We start from the raw sequence: 18802 nt of genomic DNA on the forward strand, positions 1-18802 counted from the left end.
ATGTTAAGAAATTGACAAATTAGTTTATCTGCTTGTGTAGACACATTTGTATAATTAAAATTAAGTATGTATGAAAAGCTTAATTTCACAGAAAAGTTTCCTATATGTATTATTATAATTTTAAATTTCTACTGAAAAGGTTTAGTAAGTGCGTGCATTAACCAGTCACTGCGAATGAACAAATGCACGTGGCTGGGCATGCCTTAGTGCTAGTTGAAGCATCATGGCCTGCATGCTTTAACACTGCTGCAAAAAGTCATGCCATGGGACGACAGAACCAATTGCGGCGAGCAGTGCGGTATCACGTGCTAATCATTTGCTGAACGTTGTTTACGAATGGTGACTCTTCGATTTAACTATTACTGTAGCTATGTAATATTTATTTATGTTGGTGAAATTACAGTGTTTTTTCCAACATATGGCCTATTTGCTAAAATTTGTTAAAATTAACAGTGAATTTAAAAAACAACACCCTGTTTAAATATAAGCAAATCTTGGTTAAAAGCATTTTAAAATTAACGGGGTGTTAATTTTCAAGTATGACATTTGGAACAGAAATTTTGTCTGTTAAATCAAGATCCACAAAATCGAGGGTTTACTGTATTATGCTCAAAAAAGTATAGGCTTTGTTTTAAAGATGAATGAACAATTATGAAAATTTCTCTGAAAGAATTTTAAAATTAATTTTTTAATCAAAGAACCAAATTAAATTGTTTCTCACTAATGTCCAGCTCTTCATTTTTGCCCCTTTGACAGGAATCTAAACTCTTTGCTGTTGTCTGGGTGATGTTTCAAACTTGATGATTTTTTTCTTTCAGGCAGATTTCAAACTGATGTGTGATAATGCAATGACATACAACAGACCAGACACTGTGTACTACAAGTTAGCTAAGAAGATCCTTCACGCAGGCTTTAAGATGATGAGCAAAGTAAGAAAGCCACTAATGGCGAGGAGCCACAGAAACGAGAGTTCTCCTCTACGTTGTTTATGCCTAAACAGAAACTCACAGTGAATGACATGCTTCCATCTTTCCGTCACTGGCCACGGCGTGGACCCCTCTGCTCTAGGGTAGACACCCCAGGCTGCCCCCTCATGTCCCTCTCCTCCAGGCACTCTCCTCTTTCTGTTTCTGCTCCTGCCCTAGCTGTAACGTCTCTGTTAGGGTGGGTGGGAAGTTCTGGATCTGTTGATCTCAAGTCTAGATATCTGTCTCTCTGGACTGCCGCTAGCCTTTTGGGTTTGTTTTGTATGGCTGCCTCACTGAATCAGCCAGGACATCCTGGCCATCCTGAGTGGCTTCCCAGATCTGTACTGTGAGCCATGTTGCATGTGTCACATGTCTAGGACCAGTGCCTTGCGCCTGATGAGCCTGTGGGTGAGGTGCAGCCCTGTGCCCTCTGGCCTGTTCCCCTCTGCCGGCTCTGAGCGCTCACCAGCTAATTCGCTGCACCCTTTGGTGCTGACCCCACGACCACCTCCCGCTGCACTGCATGGAAAGTTAGCTGTTAGGCCAGGTGAGGCTGTGGCCATCCCCATCCCATCCCATCGTCATGGCGCCTTGGCTGTGAGGGAGAGGTAAAGTCGTGCTGCTCTGTCCTTTCTGATTCTAGGAGCGGCTGTTAGCTTTGAAGCGCAGCATGTCGTTTATGCAGGACATGGATTTTTCTCAGCAGGCAGCTCTTCTGGGCAACGAAGACACAGCTGTTGAGGAACCAGTTCCCGAAGTTGTACCTGTACAAGTAGAAACGGCTAAGAAATCCAAAAGGCCGAGTAGAGAAGTCATCAGGTAAAGAGAAGTGCGCTTGCCTGTGGAGTAGGATGCCCATCTTGGGAAGGCGGGTGCTCCCTGGGAGAGCAGGTTAGGGACACCGGCCTGTGTTTCTGCTCTATCTCTGGAGTAGCTTAGGGACAGGCTACTTGTGCAGCCTGGTGGGCAGAGCACAGCTCCTCAGAAGCTTAGGTCTATGTTTGGAGGCACATGACCATCCTTCCTGCCCACCTTGAGAGTTAGGTGACCATTGTGTGTGGGTAATGAATGTCACCATTGTCACTGGAAGGTGTTGGAAGACCATGGGACCCCACAGTCAGTTCTGGGAGAAGTGATGGTTTGCTGTGTGACCCTACTCTCCTACAGCGAGCATAGTAACTTGTCCTGGAGGAGAGTCAGTGTCACACTGATGGACACAGAAGACAAAAGGGCTGAGACAATCCCTGCTGTATGCACACATGCTCTGTCCCAGGTGTGACACAGTGAGCTCATCTGTCCAGCCCTGCAGTATGTCTACTATCACTGCTGTTCCCACATGTGTCCTATTTATGAATATTTGTTGGCTCTACTTCCAAGAAGCCTCCTTACATTCAGGACACCTGCTGGTGACCTGGGTTTGCCTGTCCCAGGCTCAGGGAACAAAATTATGTCACGTTGGACAGACAATGCACATGACAACATGCATTTCTCACCGTGCTCCCTGAGCTCCCTGCTCCTTTAGCTATGAATGCTGGTCTGGAGGAAGGTCCTTGCTATAAGCTCAGGATCCCTAGGCAGGACTTGATCCCATGGTTCCTTGAAGGGGTCCCACCCACTGCTTCTAGAACCTTCCACAGCAGAGGCCGTCTCCCTTCGGTGCTGCACCTCTCAGCTTTTTGAATCAAGAACTCTACTGGAACCTGAGGCTGGCCTGCTTGGGGAGTCCCTTGTGCCTTGCAGTGGGGGCTGCTCTTCAGCCCAGCAAGCAGCCTTGTGTTCCCAGCCCCAGCTCACCACCAGCACCTCAACCCTCCACAGGATTTTTGCCACTTTTTCTAATGGTGCCTTGAATGATGCTTTAACCAGTGAGGCTGCTGTTATGTGATGTTTCTTCTGTTTTTCTTAAAGCAACTGAGATGAGAAATATAGAAAGTTTACTTGGCTTACACTTTTCATCTTAGTGAAAGGGTCTTGTTTTAAGTGGTTAGAACTAAAAGGAAAGGGAGCAAAAGTGCACGTTGTGTCACTCCTACTGGCCCTTTGTGTGACTCTGGGGAGCAGTAGGGACTGACCACAGTGGGGAGGGATGAGGTGTGTGCTGTTGCTTCCTGGTGACGTGTGTGTTCCTGCCTTGTAGCTGCATGTTTGAGCCAGAAGGAAATGCTTGCAGCTTGACTGACAGCACAGCAGAAGAACATGTGCTGGCCTTGGTGGAGCACGCAGCAGACGAGGCTCGGGACAGGATCAACCGACTCCTTCCAGGTGGCAAGGTAGTGCTCCCTGGCTGGTGGGTGTGTTTTCTGCCAGAACATTGGCACAGCCGTCAGAATCAAGATGTTAATGTCAGGATGTTACAGGTGTCTAGTCCAAGCTCCGTTGCTTTCATGGAGTGAGCACATGCTACAATCAGGGTCAGCTCTTTGTCCTCACTGGCCATTGTAGCCACTGGCCCCATCTCATGGAGGCTAAAGGGGTCCTCCAGATGCCTGGGTCAGGCGTTTGTTACTCTCCATCACACCACAACTGAGCCTGCCAGCTTCTCTGCTGCAGGTTAATTCTTTTCCCTGTGTGTATTCACGTCTGTGTGTGCCCCTGCAGTCATGGGTCTGACCCTCTGTACTCATGTCTGGGTGCCCCTGCAGTCACTCATGGGTCTGACCCAGTGTGGCAGGTGGGAGACTCTAGGGGCTGCTGGTCCTTAGGAAGAGGTTGCACCATTCTGTGACCATCTCCTCTCTGACACAAGAAGACGTTCTAGGCCAACATGTTCAGTAGAAATAATGCAAGTCACATATGCAGCTTTAAACTTCCCAGTAATTGTGTTAAAAGGACACAGGTGAAATTCTAATATGTTTTACTTGACCTGATATACCCAAGATCTTATTTCAACATGTTGTCTGAACTATTTCACGTTTTTTTCATACTAAATATGTGAAATGCAGATTGTAAAGAATTGTGAAATGATAACTTTTCGGATACATTGGATTATATAAATTCTACTAGAGGGCCAGTGCATGAAATTCTTGCACGGGTAGGGTCCCTAGCAGCTGCCAGCTGCTGGCTGGGGCCTTCCTTCAATCTGCGCCGCCCCCTGGTGGTCAGCGCACATCATAGCGAGCAATCAAACTGGGGATTAAGCTTGCAACCCGGGCATTGCCCAGACCTGGAATTGAACTGTGACCACCTGGTTCATAGGTTGACACTCAACCACTGAGCCACACCAGCTGGGCTGTTATTTTTAACGTGCCTGCTAGAAAGTTTGAGGTTCCCTTTGTGGCTTATGCTGTTGTTCTGTTGGTGGTCTGCACCCCTGTTGCACTTCAGCTGTGGAATTGGCCATTTCCCAAAGGATCCCTTGTTCCCTAGTGGAGAACAGTGTTCAGAAACCCAGACCTAGGCGTTGTGTGTGGTCCTCAGAGGATAGAGCTAGGAAAGGCCATTACATACAGTGTTTAGAAGGAACCTGGACCGATGTCTTTGTTTATATTCACCAAAACCCGTTTTTATACTGAACCTCAGATGCCATCCAGTATCCCCAGGCCTGCTTTATCTTTCTCCTTTTCGGTTTTGTAATTCCACAGTGAGAAACCTGACTTGTGTTACCCTTAATACGCTTATTTGATCAAGAGTAACCAGTGTCACATCCCTTATGCCCTACTCACCCTGCTTGAGCTGTGTTTTCCCTTCCGGCCTTGCTGCTCCCATTCAGACATTCGGTTCCTGAATTTGGGCTCCAGCACCTGGACAGGTGGGCACCCTTCTCTACCTCTTCCCCACACACACGACACAGGTGCCTTCTCTTCTTTATTCTCCTCGTGTCCTGCAGAGGAGGAGTTAGTCTTATTTGGTGGTTGGTTTTTAAATGGAAATAGCTCCCATGTGCTTTAGAGATGGAGCCTCTAGGCTATTCATTGATAAGATGACACTTGTTGACCAGTGTCTTGTTCTGATTGCTTTGTTGAGGCTTCTGACCAATTGTAAAAGGTTGTTACTACGTAAAGTTTTCTGTTTCAAAAGCTCCTTTTTAGAAGGTGTCATAAGGAGCTTTTCTAAGTTCTTTCATTGCATTCGTGTGCACTTTATTTGCAAGTGGGCCTTAAACTCCAAGGAAGGTTATGAGAGGGGCCTCTGGTCTTTGTTCATGGAGAAACAAGCGACCATTATGGCCTTTCAGGATTGTCCAAGTTAGGCCATGCTCCTAGGCCTTTATTTTGTTGGAGCTTCCGTAGAAACCTCAACTGGAGAAGCTCAGGGCTGTCACTTCTGGGGGAGTGTGTACTCAGGCCTGCTTCCTTGCAGATGGGCTACCTGAAGAAGAGTGGAGATGGGAACCTGCTCTACAGCGTGGTCAACACGGCTGAGCCCGATGCCGATGGTGGGTAGCCCTCTCAGGGCTGTTCTCTTCTTACAGCCTTCATGCCGTTCTAATCTGTGTTCCTAGTCAATGATTTTAAAACATTTTAACCTGTTTGTGATGTCTGTTTTCCCTGGAGTGTGCGACACCGGTGGTGAAGTATAGATGAGAAGTCCTTTTGGTTTCCTGTGCCTGCACACCCCTCACCACCACACCTGACTGAGGTGGTCGCAGTGGGGGCGGAGGTGTTGGCCAGACTTTTCTGACCAAGAGTCACTAGGACAGCCAGCAGGACTGGGATTGTGCTCCCGCAGAGCGGTGGATTGGGGCTGGGCTTCCTGGTGTGAGGGATTCACCTCACAAGTTCACTGAGACCTCCTTTGTCAAAACCAGAGTCCAACTCTGCCCCACTCTCAGGCTTGAAAGAGGTCACTACCCGTGCAAATACAAGTTTTAGAAGAAAAACCCCAGTTGATGATTATATCAAGGACGATCTTGAAGGAGGCATAAATATTGGTTCCATCCTACCTGTATGTTCATTTTTGTAATCTTGAAAAAGTATTTTTATATTTTTTCAATCTGCTTGGAAAGATTTCAAAGGCTTGTCCTTTGAAGAAAAGCAAAACTCACTTGAATTGAATTCACACACACATACACACACCTAGAAAATGAAATACTTTTCTTGGCCTTGCACCGAGTATAAACTCTGATCAGTTTCTTTGCTCTTTTGCCAGAATGAGTCTACTGTTCTTCCTAAGAGAATAGATGAGTTGACTAGCAGTTAACTTAGAAAGAGAACACGAGGTGGAGGTTCTGATTGGGGATTTGCAGAACCCTGTGCAGGTCACATGAATAGTGGGTGAATGATAGCTTCAGCATAGGAATGTGCAGCTGGATGGTGTACAAAAGCAGGGACTCACTGTTGCTATTAGAACACATACAGCATTTCTCAGAGGTGCTGAGTGTTCAGTTTGAAAATGTTATGTTGCTGGTATCATGGTCTGAGAGCTGAAGGTTTTCATTTTGTTGACTTCGGGGTAATCATAAAGTGATATTGGAGCGCAGTTAAGGTTTGAGAATTGAGTTGGCATTTGTAAATTTGATATTAGGTGGTCTTTATGGAGAGGCCCCGGGCGCTCTCTCCCACACATAGCTACTGTGAGTTGGAGAGTGCTGGAGGTGCTGTGTGGGCTGGGGGCTCCGCGAACGGCCGGCTCACAGCTCTGGTCTTGCAGAGGAGGAGACCCACCCGGTGGACCTGAGCTCCCTCTCCAGCAAGCTGCTCCCCGGTTTCAGCTTCACCACTCTGGGCTTCAAAGATGAGAGAAGAAGCAAAGGTGAGTATGGGGAGGAGCACGGCTGGGAGCGTCACCGCAGAGGATCTTCCTCACTTATCTGTCTTTAGAACTGTATCCCAATTCTGATTTTGAAACCAGTAATAAAGACCATTTGAAGTGATGGGAATAAAAATGACATTGGGCAAGTTCCTCCTTCGCCATCGGTTCTTGGGTCTCAGCCCTGCACTTCGTGGAATTCTCCAGATGAGCTGTTGCCGTGATAGCAGGGACTCTTGGGGCCACGTGCTGGTGAACTGTGGTGGAAATTTAATGTCCTCCAACAGACTCTCCATTTCATCCGCTTGGAGGGGTGGTGATGCTGCCTGCAGCCCAGAGAGATCTGTGTGTGACTGTCTCCGGATAGAATGAGGGAGGGTTTGGTTGCATTGGCTGCGTTTGTATTTGTGGTTGGCTTTCTGGTTTGTTCTGGAGTGTCTGTTAGTATGTGTAGCTGTTTTGTTCCCTGGTGACATTTTGATTGTCATACTGGTGTGCTACTGGCATCTAGCAGGGAGAGGCCCAGGCTGCTGCTTCACACCCTTCTGTACATAGGACACAGCCTTCCTGGCTCCCTACATATTCATGCAGAGGTCCCAGCTCATACCTCCTTCAGGGCCGCGACCCTCTGGTTCCTGCCCCCCCCCCCCTTTTTTTTTGTTAATCCTCACCCAAGGATATTTTTCCATTGATTTTTAGAGTGTAAGGGATGGGGAGAGACACAGAGAGAGAAACATCAATGTGAGAGAGAGAGAGCGATTGGTTGCTTCCCGCACACGCCCCAACTGGGGCTGCCTGCAACCGAGGCACATGTCTTTGACCGGAATTGAACGTGGGACCCTTCAGTCCTCGGGCCGACGCTCTATCTACTGAGCCAAACTCAGTCTTTACATTTCCTCAGCACGAGCCAGCCTCTGTAGGCCCAGGTCCTGGTGATGTCTGGGATGGGACGTGAGCCAGCTCCAGGAAGCCCTTCTACTTGTCAGCCTCACTCCCTTACACAGCAGCCATTTGTCATGGAGGTGGAAAAAAAAAGGTGGGGTTATGAAGTGTTTCTGCTAGTTATGCCCCCAAAGCTTCCAATAGCTCAGCTGTACTCATTAGTTCAGCAAGAATTTCATAGAGGAGAAAGGGTGCTGCAGGGGGATACGATGTGCGAGTGTGGGTGAGCAACACAAGGAGAAAGCTGGAGTGCTTCTTATGCCGGACGTAATTTGATGTAAATCGGCTGTTTCTTATGCTCTCCCTTTTTATTTCACTCTTAGTCACATTTCTCTCAAGTGCCAGTACTGCACTTTCAATGCATAATAATTCTGTATTTGGAGACTTGAAATCAGACGAAACGGAGCTTCTGTATTCTGCCTATGGAGATGAGACGGGTGTGCAGTGTGCGCTGAGGTAAGCTGTGCACAGAGACACGGGCGGGGTTCTTGCTTGCTGTGTGACAGGAGCCATTTCCCTACTGAGCAGTTCAGAGCCCATTTGTAGGCAAATGGGGGAGACAGTCACTGGCAGCAGGTTCAAATAGCAGAAATTTCCAAGTTTTTTTCAGTAAACTGTTGTGGTCTGCTGTAGGCTGGTCATGAAATTGGGTAACTCGGTCACAGTTTTAAGAAGGTGGTGATCCAAGCTGTAGTTCAAAAAAGCATTTGTGTGTGTATGTGTAACTACCTGTATGTTTAGTAGGAGTTTGTTTCACAATTGTATTGAGATGTGGTTCTTGATGGCTGTGTTAGTCAGCTTGGGCTGCATAACAAGCCCCACAGACAGAGCAGTGAACAATGACATCCATTGTCTCCTAGTCCCGGAGGCTGCAAGTCTGAGATGCAGGTGTCAGCGAACCGCTTGCTTCTGGGGCCTCTGTGTTGTCTCGTCCCTCTGGGTGTATCTGTCCGGATCTCCTTTTCCCATAACACCACCAATCATACAGAATTAGGGGCCACCCTGAAGACTTAATTTTAACTTGATCACCTTTTTAAAGGCCCTATCTCCAAAAGCAGTTATTCTGAGGTGCAGGGGGTAGGGCTTCAACCTATGAATTTTGGGGACTCGGTTCCAGCCCCTAACAGAGACTGCGATGCAATATTAACATTATAGGTGTAGTATTCTTTTCTTTAGGACTGTGTTTAGTGCGTATTTTTTGTTTTCTGTGGAAAAATAGAAATTGGTCACTTTTGTAGAATTTTAGTAATTTTCTATGGAAAAAGTAACTCAGTTTTACTATAGCCTCTAAGAAATAGAATCTTTTCATACTATATCTTTGTTTTATTTTTCAAAGAAACAGAATATATGAAATATTAAAAAGTCAGCCCCTCATGCAGTAAATGAATACCTAGCCCATATTTTTGTGAGAAAAAAGGAAAAGTAGAAAAATGAGGAAATTTCTTATAGGAGAGAGTGGTATAAGTTGGTGACCGTCTCTCCACTCCTGCTTAACCTGGCAGCATCTCAACAGCTCTTCAGGGGCACCATTAGCTTTTGTTCAGGTAGCACCATGTAGCTGGGCCATGCTTGCTTCTCCAAGGGTGTTCCTGAAATGCATACAGATTCTGTCTGCCATACAGTGAAAGCGCATGAGCACCTCTTGAAGGCAGACAGGCAGGGCCCCACACCACTACTAGATGCCTCACACCACCTTCCCCAGACCCTTTGTCCTGAGCACTTTCAGACCCGCTGTGAGTGGAGTGTTCTGGCCAGTCCCTGTCCCCTCTCAGCAGTCAGTGTGGTGGTTTCTCATAAAATGTTTCTGGTAGAGACTCTGGTGGTGCCGCTTCTGTCTAGGAGCCCTCCTGGCTCTGTGGAGCCTTTGCCTGGCTTTGATGCATAGGTTTTCCATTTGCTGCTTCCTTTACATTCTTTGGTAGTTTTATTTAGTTTTTAAAGCATTCACCTGGCCCAAAAATCAAAGTGAAACTAAAAGGTGTCCTTGGGGAGCCTAGCTTCCACAACTGCTCCCTCCCCTCTTTAGTAAGAGCTATTTACACTATGCATCTCCTCAACCTACTTGTATTTTAAAACCCAAAACAAATAGGTATGAACGTGCTTTTACAAAGCTAGCGAACGTCATCGAGTGTATGTATATACACTGTTCTTCACTTTGCTTTTAAAAATTGAGGTCTTTCTAACTTTTTTGGGTCATGGACCACTTTGAGGATCTGATGAAATTTGTTGCTCCATTTCCGCTATCTACCACCTCTGGGAGGTTCGCAGCTCTCAGGAAGACCCTCTCTTGGAGGAGCAGCTGAGGTGTACTGATGTCACAGGCTTCTGCTCGGGACTGCTGGCATTGGTCACAGCAGGGCCTGGAAGATGAGAGCACATAGCGTTTGTGTCAGCATGTTCTCTCCTGGCCCTTTCCAGCCTGCAGGAGTTTGTGAAGGATGCTGGGAGCTACAGCAAGAGAATGGTGGACGACCTTCTGGACCAGATCACAGGCGGAGACCACTCCCGCATGCTCTTCCAGCTGAGGCAGGTGGGCTGTGCTGTGGTGCCACTCCTGTAGAAGGGCCCATCCAAACAACTGGATTCTCAGGGAAGAATGCTGTTTTTAGGTCATCCATCACAGTTCTTACATTATGTTTCTGTTGGACAAGGCTGGTCTGGATTTCATTTTTTTCCTTTAAAGAATGTTTATGTTCATTTTGGCAGAGTTGTTACTTCTGAATGACCTGATCTTTTTGTTACTTATTTTTCTGCTTAGAAGTTTATGAAAAACATAAATAAATCTCAGAAACATTATTTTGAAAAAGAGGTCCCAGATACAAATGTGTATAAACTGAATGGCTAATTTTTGGGTATATATGTAGGACTAGAGTATTTTTAAGAGAATGCTCCTGCCAGATTATAGAACAGTGGCTCAGTGCAGCATTCAGACTTTAGTCACATGAAGTAGTCAAGCATAAGCCCTCTTCCAGGTACCATACAGGCCAAGGAGAGGGGTGTATGGCTCCATAGCTCTGCCCATCCAAGGGCAGTGGCACCATCAGGCACCCTGCCTCTGTCAGAATTCCAGCTGGTCTTGTGCAGCTCTTCCAGGTTAAATCACCAGGCCTGGTATTTTCCTGAGCTGCCCTGGAGACCCAGGGTACAACATCTGACTTTTTTATTTTATTTTATGCCATGCAAAGCTGCAGAAACAAGGTTGGTTGTCCTCTCACCCCTTCATCTGACTTCCCCCCATGCTCTCATGGGCACTCAGCCGCCCCACCCCTCTCCCCTGGGAATCATGGCTGGTGCTGCATGACTGGGGCCTTCAGTGGTGGAGTTAGCTGTCTCACACTTCCAGTTGCACAGAAGTATCCAGGCCCAGCTCAGAGTCACGATATACTGGGAACATAACGAACACAGCCCGAGAGTATTATCCTATATAAAATCACTTGGAAAAATTGATTTCCTGCCTGTTTTGCTTTGCAGAGGAGAAATGTCGTGGTGAAGCCATCAGATGAAGTAAAGGTGAGTTCTATGGACATGTAAGTAAAAAGGGTTCTAGGAAGGCAGTGTGCTCTGCCTTTGAAATGAGATGGTTGAGAAGAGCTTCATGTAATTGTCTTATTTAGAAACTGATTAAGTTTCTGATGAGTAAGAATAAGTGGTAGTCTCTTTCCACCCCCTGATTTTTAATGGCTTAGGGCAGCGGTTCTCAACCTGTGGGTCGCGACCCCTTTGGCAGTCGAACGGCTGTTTCACAGGGGTCGCCTAAGACCATTCTGCAGATCAGATATTTCCATTACGATTCTTAACAGTAGCAACATTACAGTTAGGAAGTAGCAACGAAAATAATTTTATGGTTGGGTCACGACATGAGGAACTGTATTTAAAGGGCCAAAAGGTTGAGAACGCTGGCTTAGGGTGAGGGATATAAAGCCACAGTACATTCCTCCAAATACAGACTCATGATTCACAGGTGCCAGGCAGGGAGGGCCTGCTCTGGGGCCTGCAGGGCATGCAGCAAACACTGTCTCTGCAGTGGGTTCTTCCAGTCCTGGAAGGTGTGTGCCATCAGCTGGGTGCATGTGCACTGCACACTTATGAGAGCAGCTTGGCAGGTCTAGGTCATCGGGACCTCACCGCGCCTCCTTTAGACGGTCTCTGTTTGAGAAAACTATTCATTGTGGTTCCTCCCCCACCCTCCTTTCCTTTTCTTGGGAATGACTTGGAGCACATGTTGGAGTGGACATGCCAGGACTCTGAGCAGGGCATTGGGGTCTGGGCCACAGTTGTTACCTGGGCTTGGTGGTTGGAGGGCTTGCCTGGGGCAGAAGGATCGGGTACCAGGCAGGTGAGGCTTGGTGAGTGATAGATCAGAGAAGGTGACATGGGATCTCCCCGGAGGGTGTGTTGCCCAGTTCGGCTGGGTACGTGAGGCAGTCAGGTTCTGCTCAGGGTCTCTGTCCCTGAGCAGAACCCCTTGAGGGGTTCTGAAAAGTCCACAACTGTCTCTGAAAAGTCCACAACTGTCTTTCAGGGACTTCACTTAACAAGTAATGTGGCAGATTCCAGAACATTCTCTTTCCTTCTCCCGGTGAGCCTGTGGGATCACAGACTGCAGCCTAGTATGCAGTTATGCAGATGCCCCTTGGGGTAGAGTGCAATCCCCACACTCATCTTGTAAAACCTGGGATGCACAGCAAGCTGCCTTGAGCTGGGAGCCTGGCACACGCTGTCAGGGCCTCCATGGGCAGAGGGTTTCACATCAAGGCCAAGACAGCCCCACAGGCACAGGGGTCGTAGGCCTGGTGCCCCCTTGCTTGGGAGCAGGAGCCTCACTTCTTCCAGTCACTGTGAGCCACTGGGTGGAGGTGGACACCTCTCCCTACTGTTCATGCTGGCGGAGGTCCCGAGTACTGGGAGAGTGCTGAGGGTCAGTGGGGGGAGCATAAAAGGCGTCCGTACAGGCCAGGCCCACTGACTCAGCACCTGTCATGTGGAACTTTTGTTTCTTAACTATTTGGTAAGGAAATTGTCGCTCCAGCCTGTCAATTGGGGAGGGTACTGTCATTTGACACTAAATTGTCTACTAATGACTTAGGATTCAGCACCCATGTAAGAGTATGTGATTTGGCAGAATTTTGAGGGCCTTAAAATACTGGAGAATACCCTTCAAATATTAAAATATGCTATGTGTTAATCCTAAAATTCTAATAGCCTGAGAGCAGCAAATTGCATGGAAGAAAATGGGGGGAGGTGGGGGGGGGGGCGGGTAGAGTATTTCTGAGAAGATGAGGCCGGCCATTTCTGTAACAGTGTAGAGAGAGTGGGGAATTGACACAGAAGACTTCCAGAGAGAAGTTGTGCCCCAGGAGATCCAGGAGAGTCGGGGGCGGGGGGGGGGCGGGGGCGCGGGGGAGGAGGTCTGCAGTCTGTGATCCCACAGGCTCACCGGGAGAAGGAAAGAGAATGGTCTGGAATCTGCCACATTACTTGTTAAGTGAAGTCCCTGAAAGACAGTTGTGGACTTTTCAGGTGCTGTGTACCTACTGGCCTGATACAGAGCTTCCATGTTCCCTCAGCACCTGTAGTCCCCAGAGAGCCAGCAGCCTTTGTGTGTTGGTCTAGAGTTGTTGGTCTAGGGCAGTGATGGCGAACCTTTTGAGCTCGGCCTGTCAGCATTTTGAAAACCCTAACTTAACTCTGGTGCCGTGTCACATACAGAAATTTTTTGATATTTGCAACCATAGTAAAACAAAGACTTATATTTTTGATATTTATTTTATATATTTAAATGCCATTTAACAAAGAAAAATCAACCAAAAAAATGAGTTCGCCTGTCACCTCTGACACGCGTGTCATAGGTTCGCCATCACTAGTCTAGGTAGTGGCTCACTCGTGAGCTCATATTCCGTGGTCCCTGGACTCTGGCATGGGCTGGACACTCCTTGGGACTGGGCATGACAGAGAAGGCCTGTCCTGCCAGTGAATGTTCACTGCCCACTTAGTGTCTTTCCTTTTTTTTGTTTCCTGTGTCTGCAGACTGGGGACTCCCTAACAGATGGTGGCTCTGTGCTGGATTTCATGTCAATGAAGTCGTATTCTGACGTCTCTTTGGACATCTCCATGCTCAGCTCTCTGGGTAAGTTGTGCTGGGCACATGCCTCCCTTGTAACACTGCAGTCGGATCATCAGTCTCAGGTGAAAGGAAGTGGCCCCTAGCACTGCATTTCCACTTACTAGTAGCCTGGGGGGCACAGGGCTGGTATAATGCTGCCTGTGCTTGATCCCGAGAGGATGGCATAGCCTGGTGAGGTGACCATAGGTGAGTGCCCCTCTGTCCTCAGGAACACCTTCAGGTGGCTCCAGATGGGGTACGCCTGGACCTCCTTCCTGACTTCAGGCTCTGTCTTCTGATTGCCGGGTCCTTCATTCTGTTGGTGCAGGCACCTGTTGTTAGTGCATTAGTGTGCTTGTGTGTGCCACCAGGATGTTTCCTCATGGACTGCTGGCCCCCGCCCCCGTGAAATGCCCTCTGTATCTCATATAGCATCCGATCTTTTGAAATCTACTCTGCCATCCCAGCTCCCTGTTGACTAGTGGTATTCGTGGTACATCTTCTTCTCTCTTACTTTGGACACACCTGTGTTTTCACCTGCGAGCAACTCGCCCCCAGGGACATGTGGCAACATCTAGAGACATCTTCGCTTGTCTCAATCGGGGTGTGGTGCTTCTGGCATCACCTGTAAAGGCTAGAGATGCTGCTAAACCTGAAGCCCACAGAGTAGTCCCCCACAGAGTGGCCCAGCCCAGTGTCTATAGTGCCTTATGTTAAAAGTGGATTTCATCAAACATTTTTAAGAGCGTAAAGTCAAGTCTTGCTTTGTCATCCATTCTGACAGTCTCTGCCTTTTGGTTGGAGTGTGTTTACACCATTTGTGTTTAAAGCAATTGTCAGTACGATTGGATTCATGCCATCTTGCTGAGCTTTTTTTTTCTTCATTTTTCCAATAATTGGGGGTCCCCAAGACTACCCCCAGGTTCGGTGATTCCTAGGACTTAGTATTTAGTTGTCCTCACAGTTGTGGTTTATTACAGTGAGAGGACACCAACCAGGCTTCCCAAAGGAAGAAGGGGTGCATCTGGAGACCAGTCACAGCTTCCAGAGCCCCATCCCTGTGTGTCTTACGGGATGTGCCCAACCCCCAACTGTGATTACGACAGCGCAGCACCTATGCATGGCACAGCCCCAAATTCCGGGCTCCCAGAAGGAAAGCAGGTGTTCAGCATCAATCATGCCTTTGCGCAAAGGCTTAGCCTCAGGGAGCCCTCCTGAAATCCTTACTCAGTAAGGCAGCAGTCTGGAGCTGCTGTGATAGCACTTCCCTACACCAGCCATCCTGTTTTCCTCTGGCTGCATCTTAAGATTTTCTCCTTATTTCTGGTTGTCAGTAGTTTGGTCGTAATGTGTTTTTTTCTTTAGGTTTATTCTTCCTAGGTTATGTTCAGCTGCTCGATCCTGAGGGTTTACAGTGGTTCTCAACCTTCCTAATGCTGCGACCCTTTAATACAGTTCCTCATGTTGTGGTGACCCCCAGTTTCATTGTTACAAATTGAACATAATTAAAGCATAGTGATTAATCACAAAAACAATATGTAATTATATATGTGTTTTCCGATGGTCTTAGATGACCCCTGTGAAAGAGTCGTTCGACCCCCAAAGGGGTCACGACCTACAGATTGAGAACTGCTGGTTTAGAGGTTTTATCAAATATGGGAAGTTTAGCTATACTCTGATTCTGCCCATTTGTTGTTGAGTCTATGTTTTGGGCTGTCCCATGCTGCATCCTCAAGGGCACTCGTCATCCCTTCTGCTCTGTTGACCTGCTGTTGTCCTTCCTGTGGTTTCCCTTCCCGGCTAGCTCCATTCTGCTTCTCAGTGTCGTCGTCTCTTTCTCACCTCATGGTCCTGGTTTCTCTGCCTTTAACACATGGAGTGTGTATCCAGTTGTCATTTTAACACCCTGTATGCTCATTTCTGCATCTCTTCACAATGTTCCTCTCTGGTCGGGGCTTTGTTACCTGCCCGGTGGTTTGTTGGAGAGACTCTGGTCACATACCTTTAAACTGTGGTGGACCTTGCTCCAACAGGCTGTTGGGAAACTTGGAGCTGTCGGACCCTATCTGGGTTTTGCTTTGAGGAATTCTTAGAGCGGGCACAGAGCCGCAGTGTGGAGTGAACGTGGTCCCACCCATAGGCTGCATTCTTCCACATGCTTGGGACACAGATTGTCACACACATGTGTGAGCTGTTGAACTTCCTGGCGGGGTGCAGAGCAGTGCTTGGCCAAGACCTGTGAGCTCCAGGCAGCCTGTCTTCTCCAGCTCGTAGCCCATTGACTGCCTGACCCTGCAGGTCACTGCCCAGGCTGTAGCCTGTGCCTAATCCTGGTCTCTGCAGGCCTCTGTCCCACACATCATCTTGTCTTCTAGCTGTTTGTGACAGGAATGCAAGGCCTCTGTCCATAAGGCCTCTGGCGTGGCGCCTGGTTTCTTGTGAGGCACGTTTCCCCTCCCTTCATTCTCCACCCCTTCCACTTGCTCCAATTATATCACCCTGTCCTCCAAGCTTGCCTGTGCTCATCTGGCTTCACTTATGAGGGGTCATTGTCCTGAATGTACATAGTGACGAGTGAGAGACTGCAATTGCAGACCAGAAGTGCCAGCACTCAGTGCTTGATAGGTGGACCTGGGTCGATGTCTCCTCACCTGTGTTTGCACAGGGAAAGTGAAGAAGGAGCTGGACCATGATGACAGCCATCTGAACTTGGACGAGACGACAAAGCTCCTACAGGATCTGCATGAGGCACAAGCAGAGCGTGGGGGCTCCCGGCCATCGTCCAACCTCAGCTCCCTGTCTAACACCTCCGACAGGGATCAGCACCACCTGGGTAAGGCGGCCCCTGGCCTGACCTCTGCCCGAATCTTTCATCAGTCTGGGGGGAGAACAGGAGTGCTGGTGACTGTCAGGAAAGGCTAGCGATCCTAGGGGGTTGCAGCTGGTGTGGGCAGTGAGTCCAGGCTCACGGGATTCCAGCTCCCTAGAGCTTGGAGAGCAGGCCTCCCTGGTCATGTGGGCACTGAGGAGAAGTGTTTGAGTGGAATTCAGTTTGTGTTACGAATTTGTGGCCTTGGCCATAAGATGCTGGCAGTCTATGTGTCAGGAGGAGTCCTTGGTGGCTGCATATTGAGGCCATGGCTGTAGACCCTGCAGCCATGCAGAGTTAGACATTGGAGTGTTTGTTTCTGTCTGTTGTTCCCATGTTTAGTTGTAAAACAGTGTGTTGACAAGTTTATTCCTCCAGGTTCCTTATTTGAGGAGAGCACATGACCTTCCTTGGCCAGGGGCGGGCCCATGTTTTTTGTTATTTGTTGTAATTCTCACCTGAGGATATTTTTCCATTGGTTTTTAGAAAGATGGGGGGGTGGGGGGGTGGGAAGAGAGGTACGTTGATGTGAGAGACACATTGATTGGCTAGGAATAGAACCTGCAACCCAGGTATGTGCCCTTGACTGGGAATCAAACCCCAAACCCTTTGGTGTGTGGGCCGACACTCTAACCATTGAGGCACTGGTCAGGGCAGGGCTCCTGTATTTAATGAGTATCATAGCCCTGCCAGGAGGGGAACCAAATATTTGCCTCGTGGCACCTTAAATGTCTGTGCTACTGTTTTAGTTCCCAGGTAGGAATATTGAGTTAATTCTTTCTGAGAATAATTGGTGGGGGAAAGTAATCAGCTTCAGAGTTTTGGCGAAAAATGTCTGAATAAGAACCAGTATTTCTGGTCCCATTAACCTTGTAAGAAACTGCCCATGAAGTAGGTTCCAGGTAGAGCCCTAGGTTGGCTCCAGATCTGAGGACTCCATCATCCTGGTGGACTCCAGGGGGGTAAAAGGGGAATATGGGGGGACCTAAGGTTTGTCTGAGGGACTCCTGGCCAAGGAGCCTTTGTTCCTGCAGAAGGCAGGGCCAGCCTCTAGCTTCGGGGTGTTTACAGCCGTGTCTGTGACAAGTGGCTCTCCGCCTCCTCCCCAGGAGTGATGGGGGTGGTACCCTGGGTGGGAATGAGGGGGTAGCCTGCACCCCAGAAGTCATTGCTCTGGGCTTTGCTAACAGCAGACACGAGATTTGAGCCTGGACCATACAGATCTACTGAAATGTCTTGTCTTTCCCATGCGTGCAGGAAGCCCTTCTCGCCTCAGTGTCGGTGAGCAGCCAGAGGTGACCCATGACCCGTACGAATTTCTCCAGTCTCCAGAACCTGCAGCCTCTACAAAGAGCTAGCCTTGTAGATAGTCATTAACTGTTTTTCTTTGTTTTGTTTTTTTTGTTTTGTTTTTATTTGCATGTACAGAGTTTTTGTTGTGAGACAAAGACTATCATGGTCCCTTTGGCCTGCAGGAAGCAGCGCAGGGAGGGGGTGAATTGTCTCTGATCATGTTGGCCGCACATGGACCCAGTGTTTCTGTAGATAGTCCTGTGAACCTGAATAGTGGGAACCCTAAATAAAGGGGGTGTAAAGCTGGTGTGGTCTTTCTCTGAACTTCGTGGTGTCAGTGAAGCCCTTCTCTGCGGCGGGTGTGGGAGCACCTGTTCTGCCCCGTGTCCCCCACAAGTGGCCTTTGGGAAGCAGAGTCTGTTGGGGATCCTGTATATTCTTTCCTACTGTCCCCCCACATCCCCGCATTTCTGAGGCAAATCATGGTGGGAGCCATACAGAAGCACATGGGGAGCCGGTCGAGCACCCTCCTGGTCCTGGACAGGCAGGGAGTTGCGTACAGCTTCCCTGTGCTTAATTCATGTGCTTGAGAAGGGAGTACATTCTGCTGGAAGACTTGGAGGTCAGCTGTCTTACCAGTTATGGTGAAGTGTTATGTCCATAAAATGTTCTTTATTCTGGATATGTTTGCTGGATGCCTGCTTATATTGGCAAAGTATAAAGATCTTAATAAGATACACAAAGAGTGTAATTGTATAGGATTATTTACAGCACTACTAGGTGTCCACTTTTGTGTGACTTTTCAGTAAAAATCCTTTGTCACAAGAGTTTGACCGTGTCCATTCTTCCTGCCATCTCCTCAGCATCTAGCCTGGTTCTCGGCCCCCGCAGTGATGTCTAGGGATTCCTGCACAACTTTCTGCTCTGTCCCCTTTTTGT

General features: G+C 48.2%; 1 protein-coding gene across 4 annotated transcripts in view; it reads left to right on the forward strand.

The window, feature by feature from the left end:
• BRD9 (bromodomain containing 9) overlaps positions 1 to 18170 on the forward strand; it is a 24833-nt gene extending 6663 nt beyond the window's left edge. For 2 of the 4 annotated variants that reach the window (XM_081090148.1, XM_081090146.1), the window contains 11 exons: positions 819 to 929; positions 1672 to 1787; positions 3106 to 3238; positions 5268 to 5343; positions 6558 to 6659; positions 7922 to 8054; positions 10017 to 10128; positions 11070 to 11108; positions 13626 to 13725; positions 16367 to 16534; positions 17828 to 18170. In XM_081090148.1, the coding sequence (XP_080946274.1) occupies positions 819 to 929; positions 1672 to 1787; positions 3106 to 3238; positions 5268 to 5343; positions 6558 to 6659; positions 7922 to 8054; positions 10017 to 10128; positions 11070 to 11108; positions 13626 to 13725; positions 16367 to 16534; positions 17828 to 17928 (1191 nt within the window). In that variant the 3' untranslated portion in view covers positions 17929 to 18170. Of the gene's footprint in view, positions 1 to 818; positions 930 to 1611; positions 1788 to 3105; positions 3239 to 5267; positions 5344 to 6557; positions 6660 to 7921; positions 8055 to 10016; positions 10129 to 11069; positions 11109 to 13625; positions 13726 to 16366; positions 16535 to 17827 lie in introns of all 4 variants that reach the window. The other 2 variants (XM_081090145.1, XM_081090147.1) reach the window with 2 other exon arrangements.
• Positions 18171 to 18802: the final 632 nt, after the last annotated feature.

The sequence above is a fragment of the Myotis nattereri genome (genome assembly GCF_964212035.1).
Source record: "Myotis nattereri genome assembly, chromosome: 4".
NCBI lineage: Eukaryota > Metazoa > Chordata > Mammalia > Chiroptera > Vespertilionidae > Myotis > Myotis nattereri.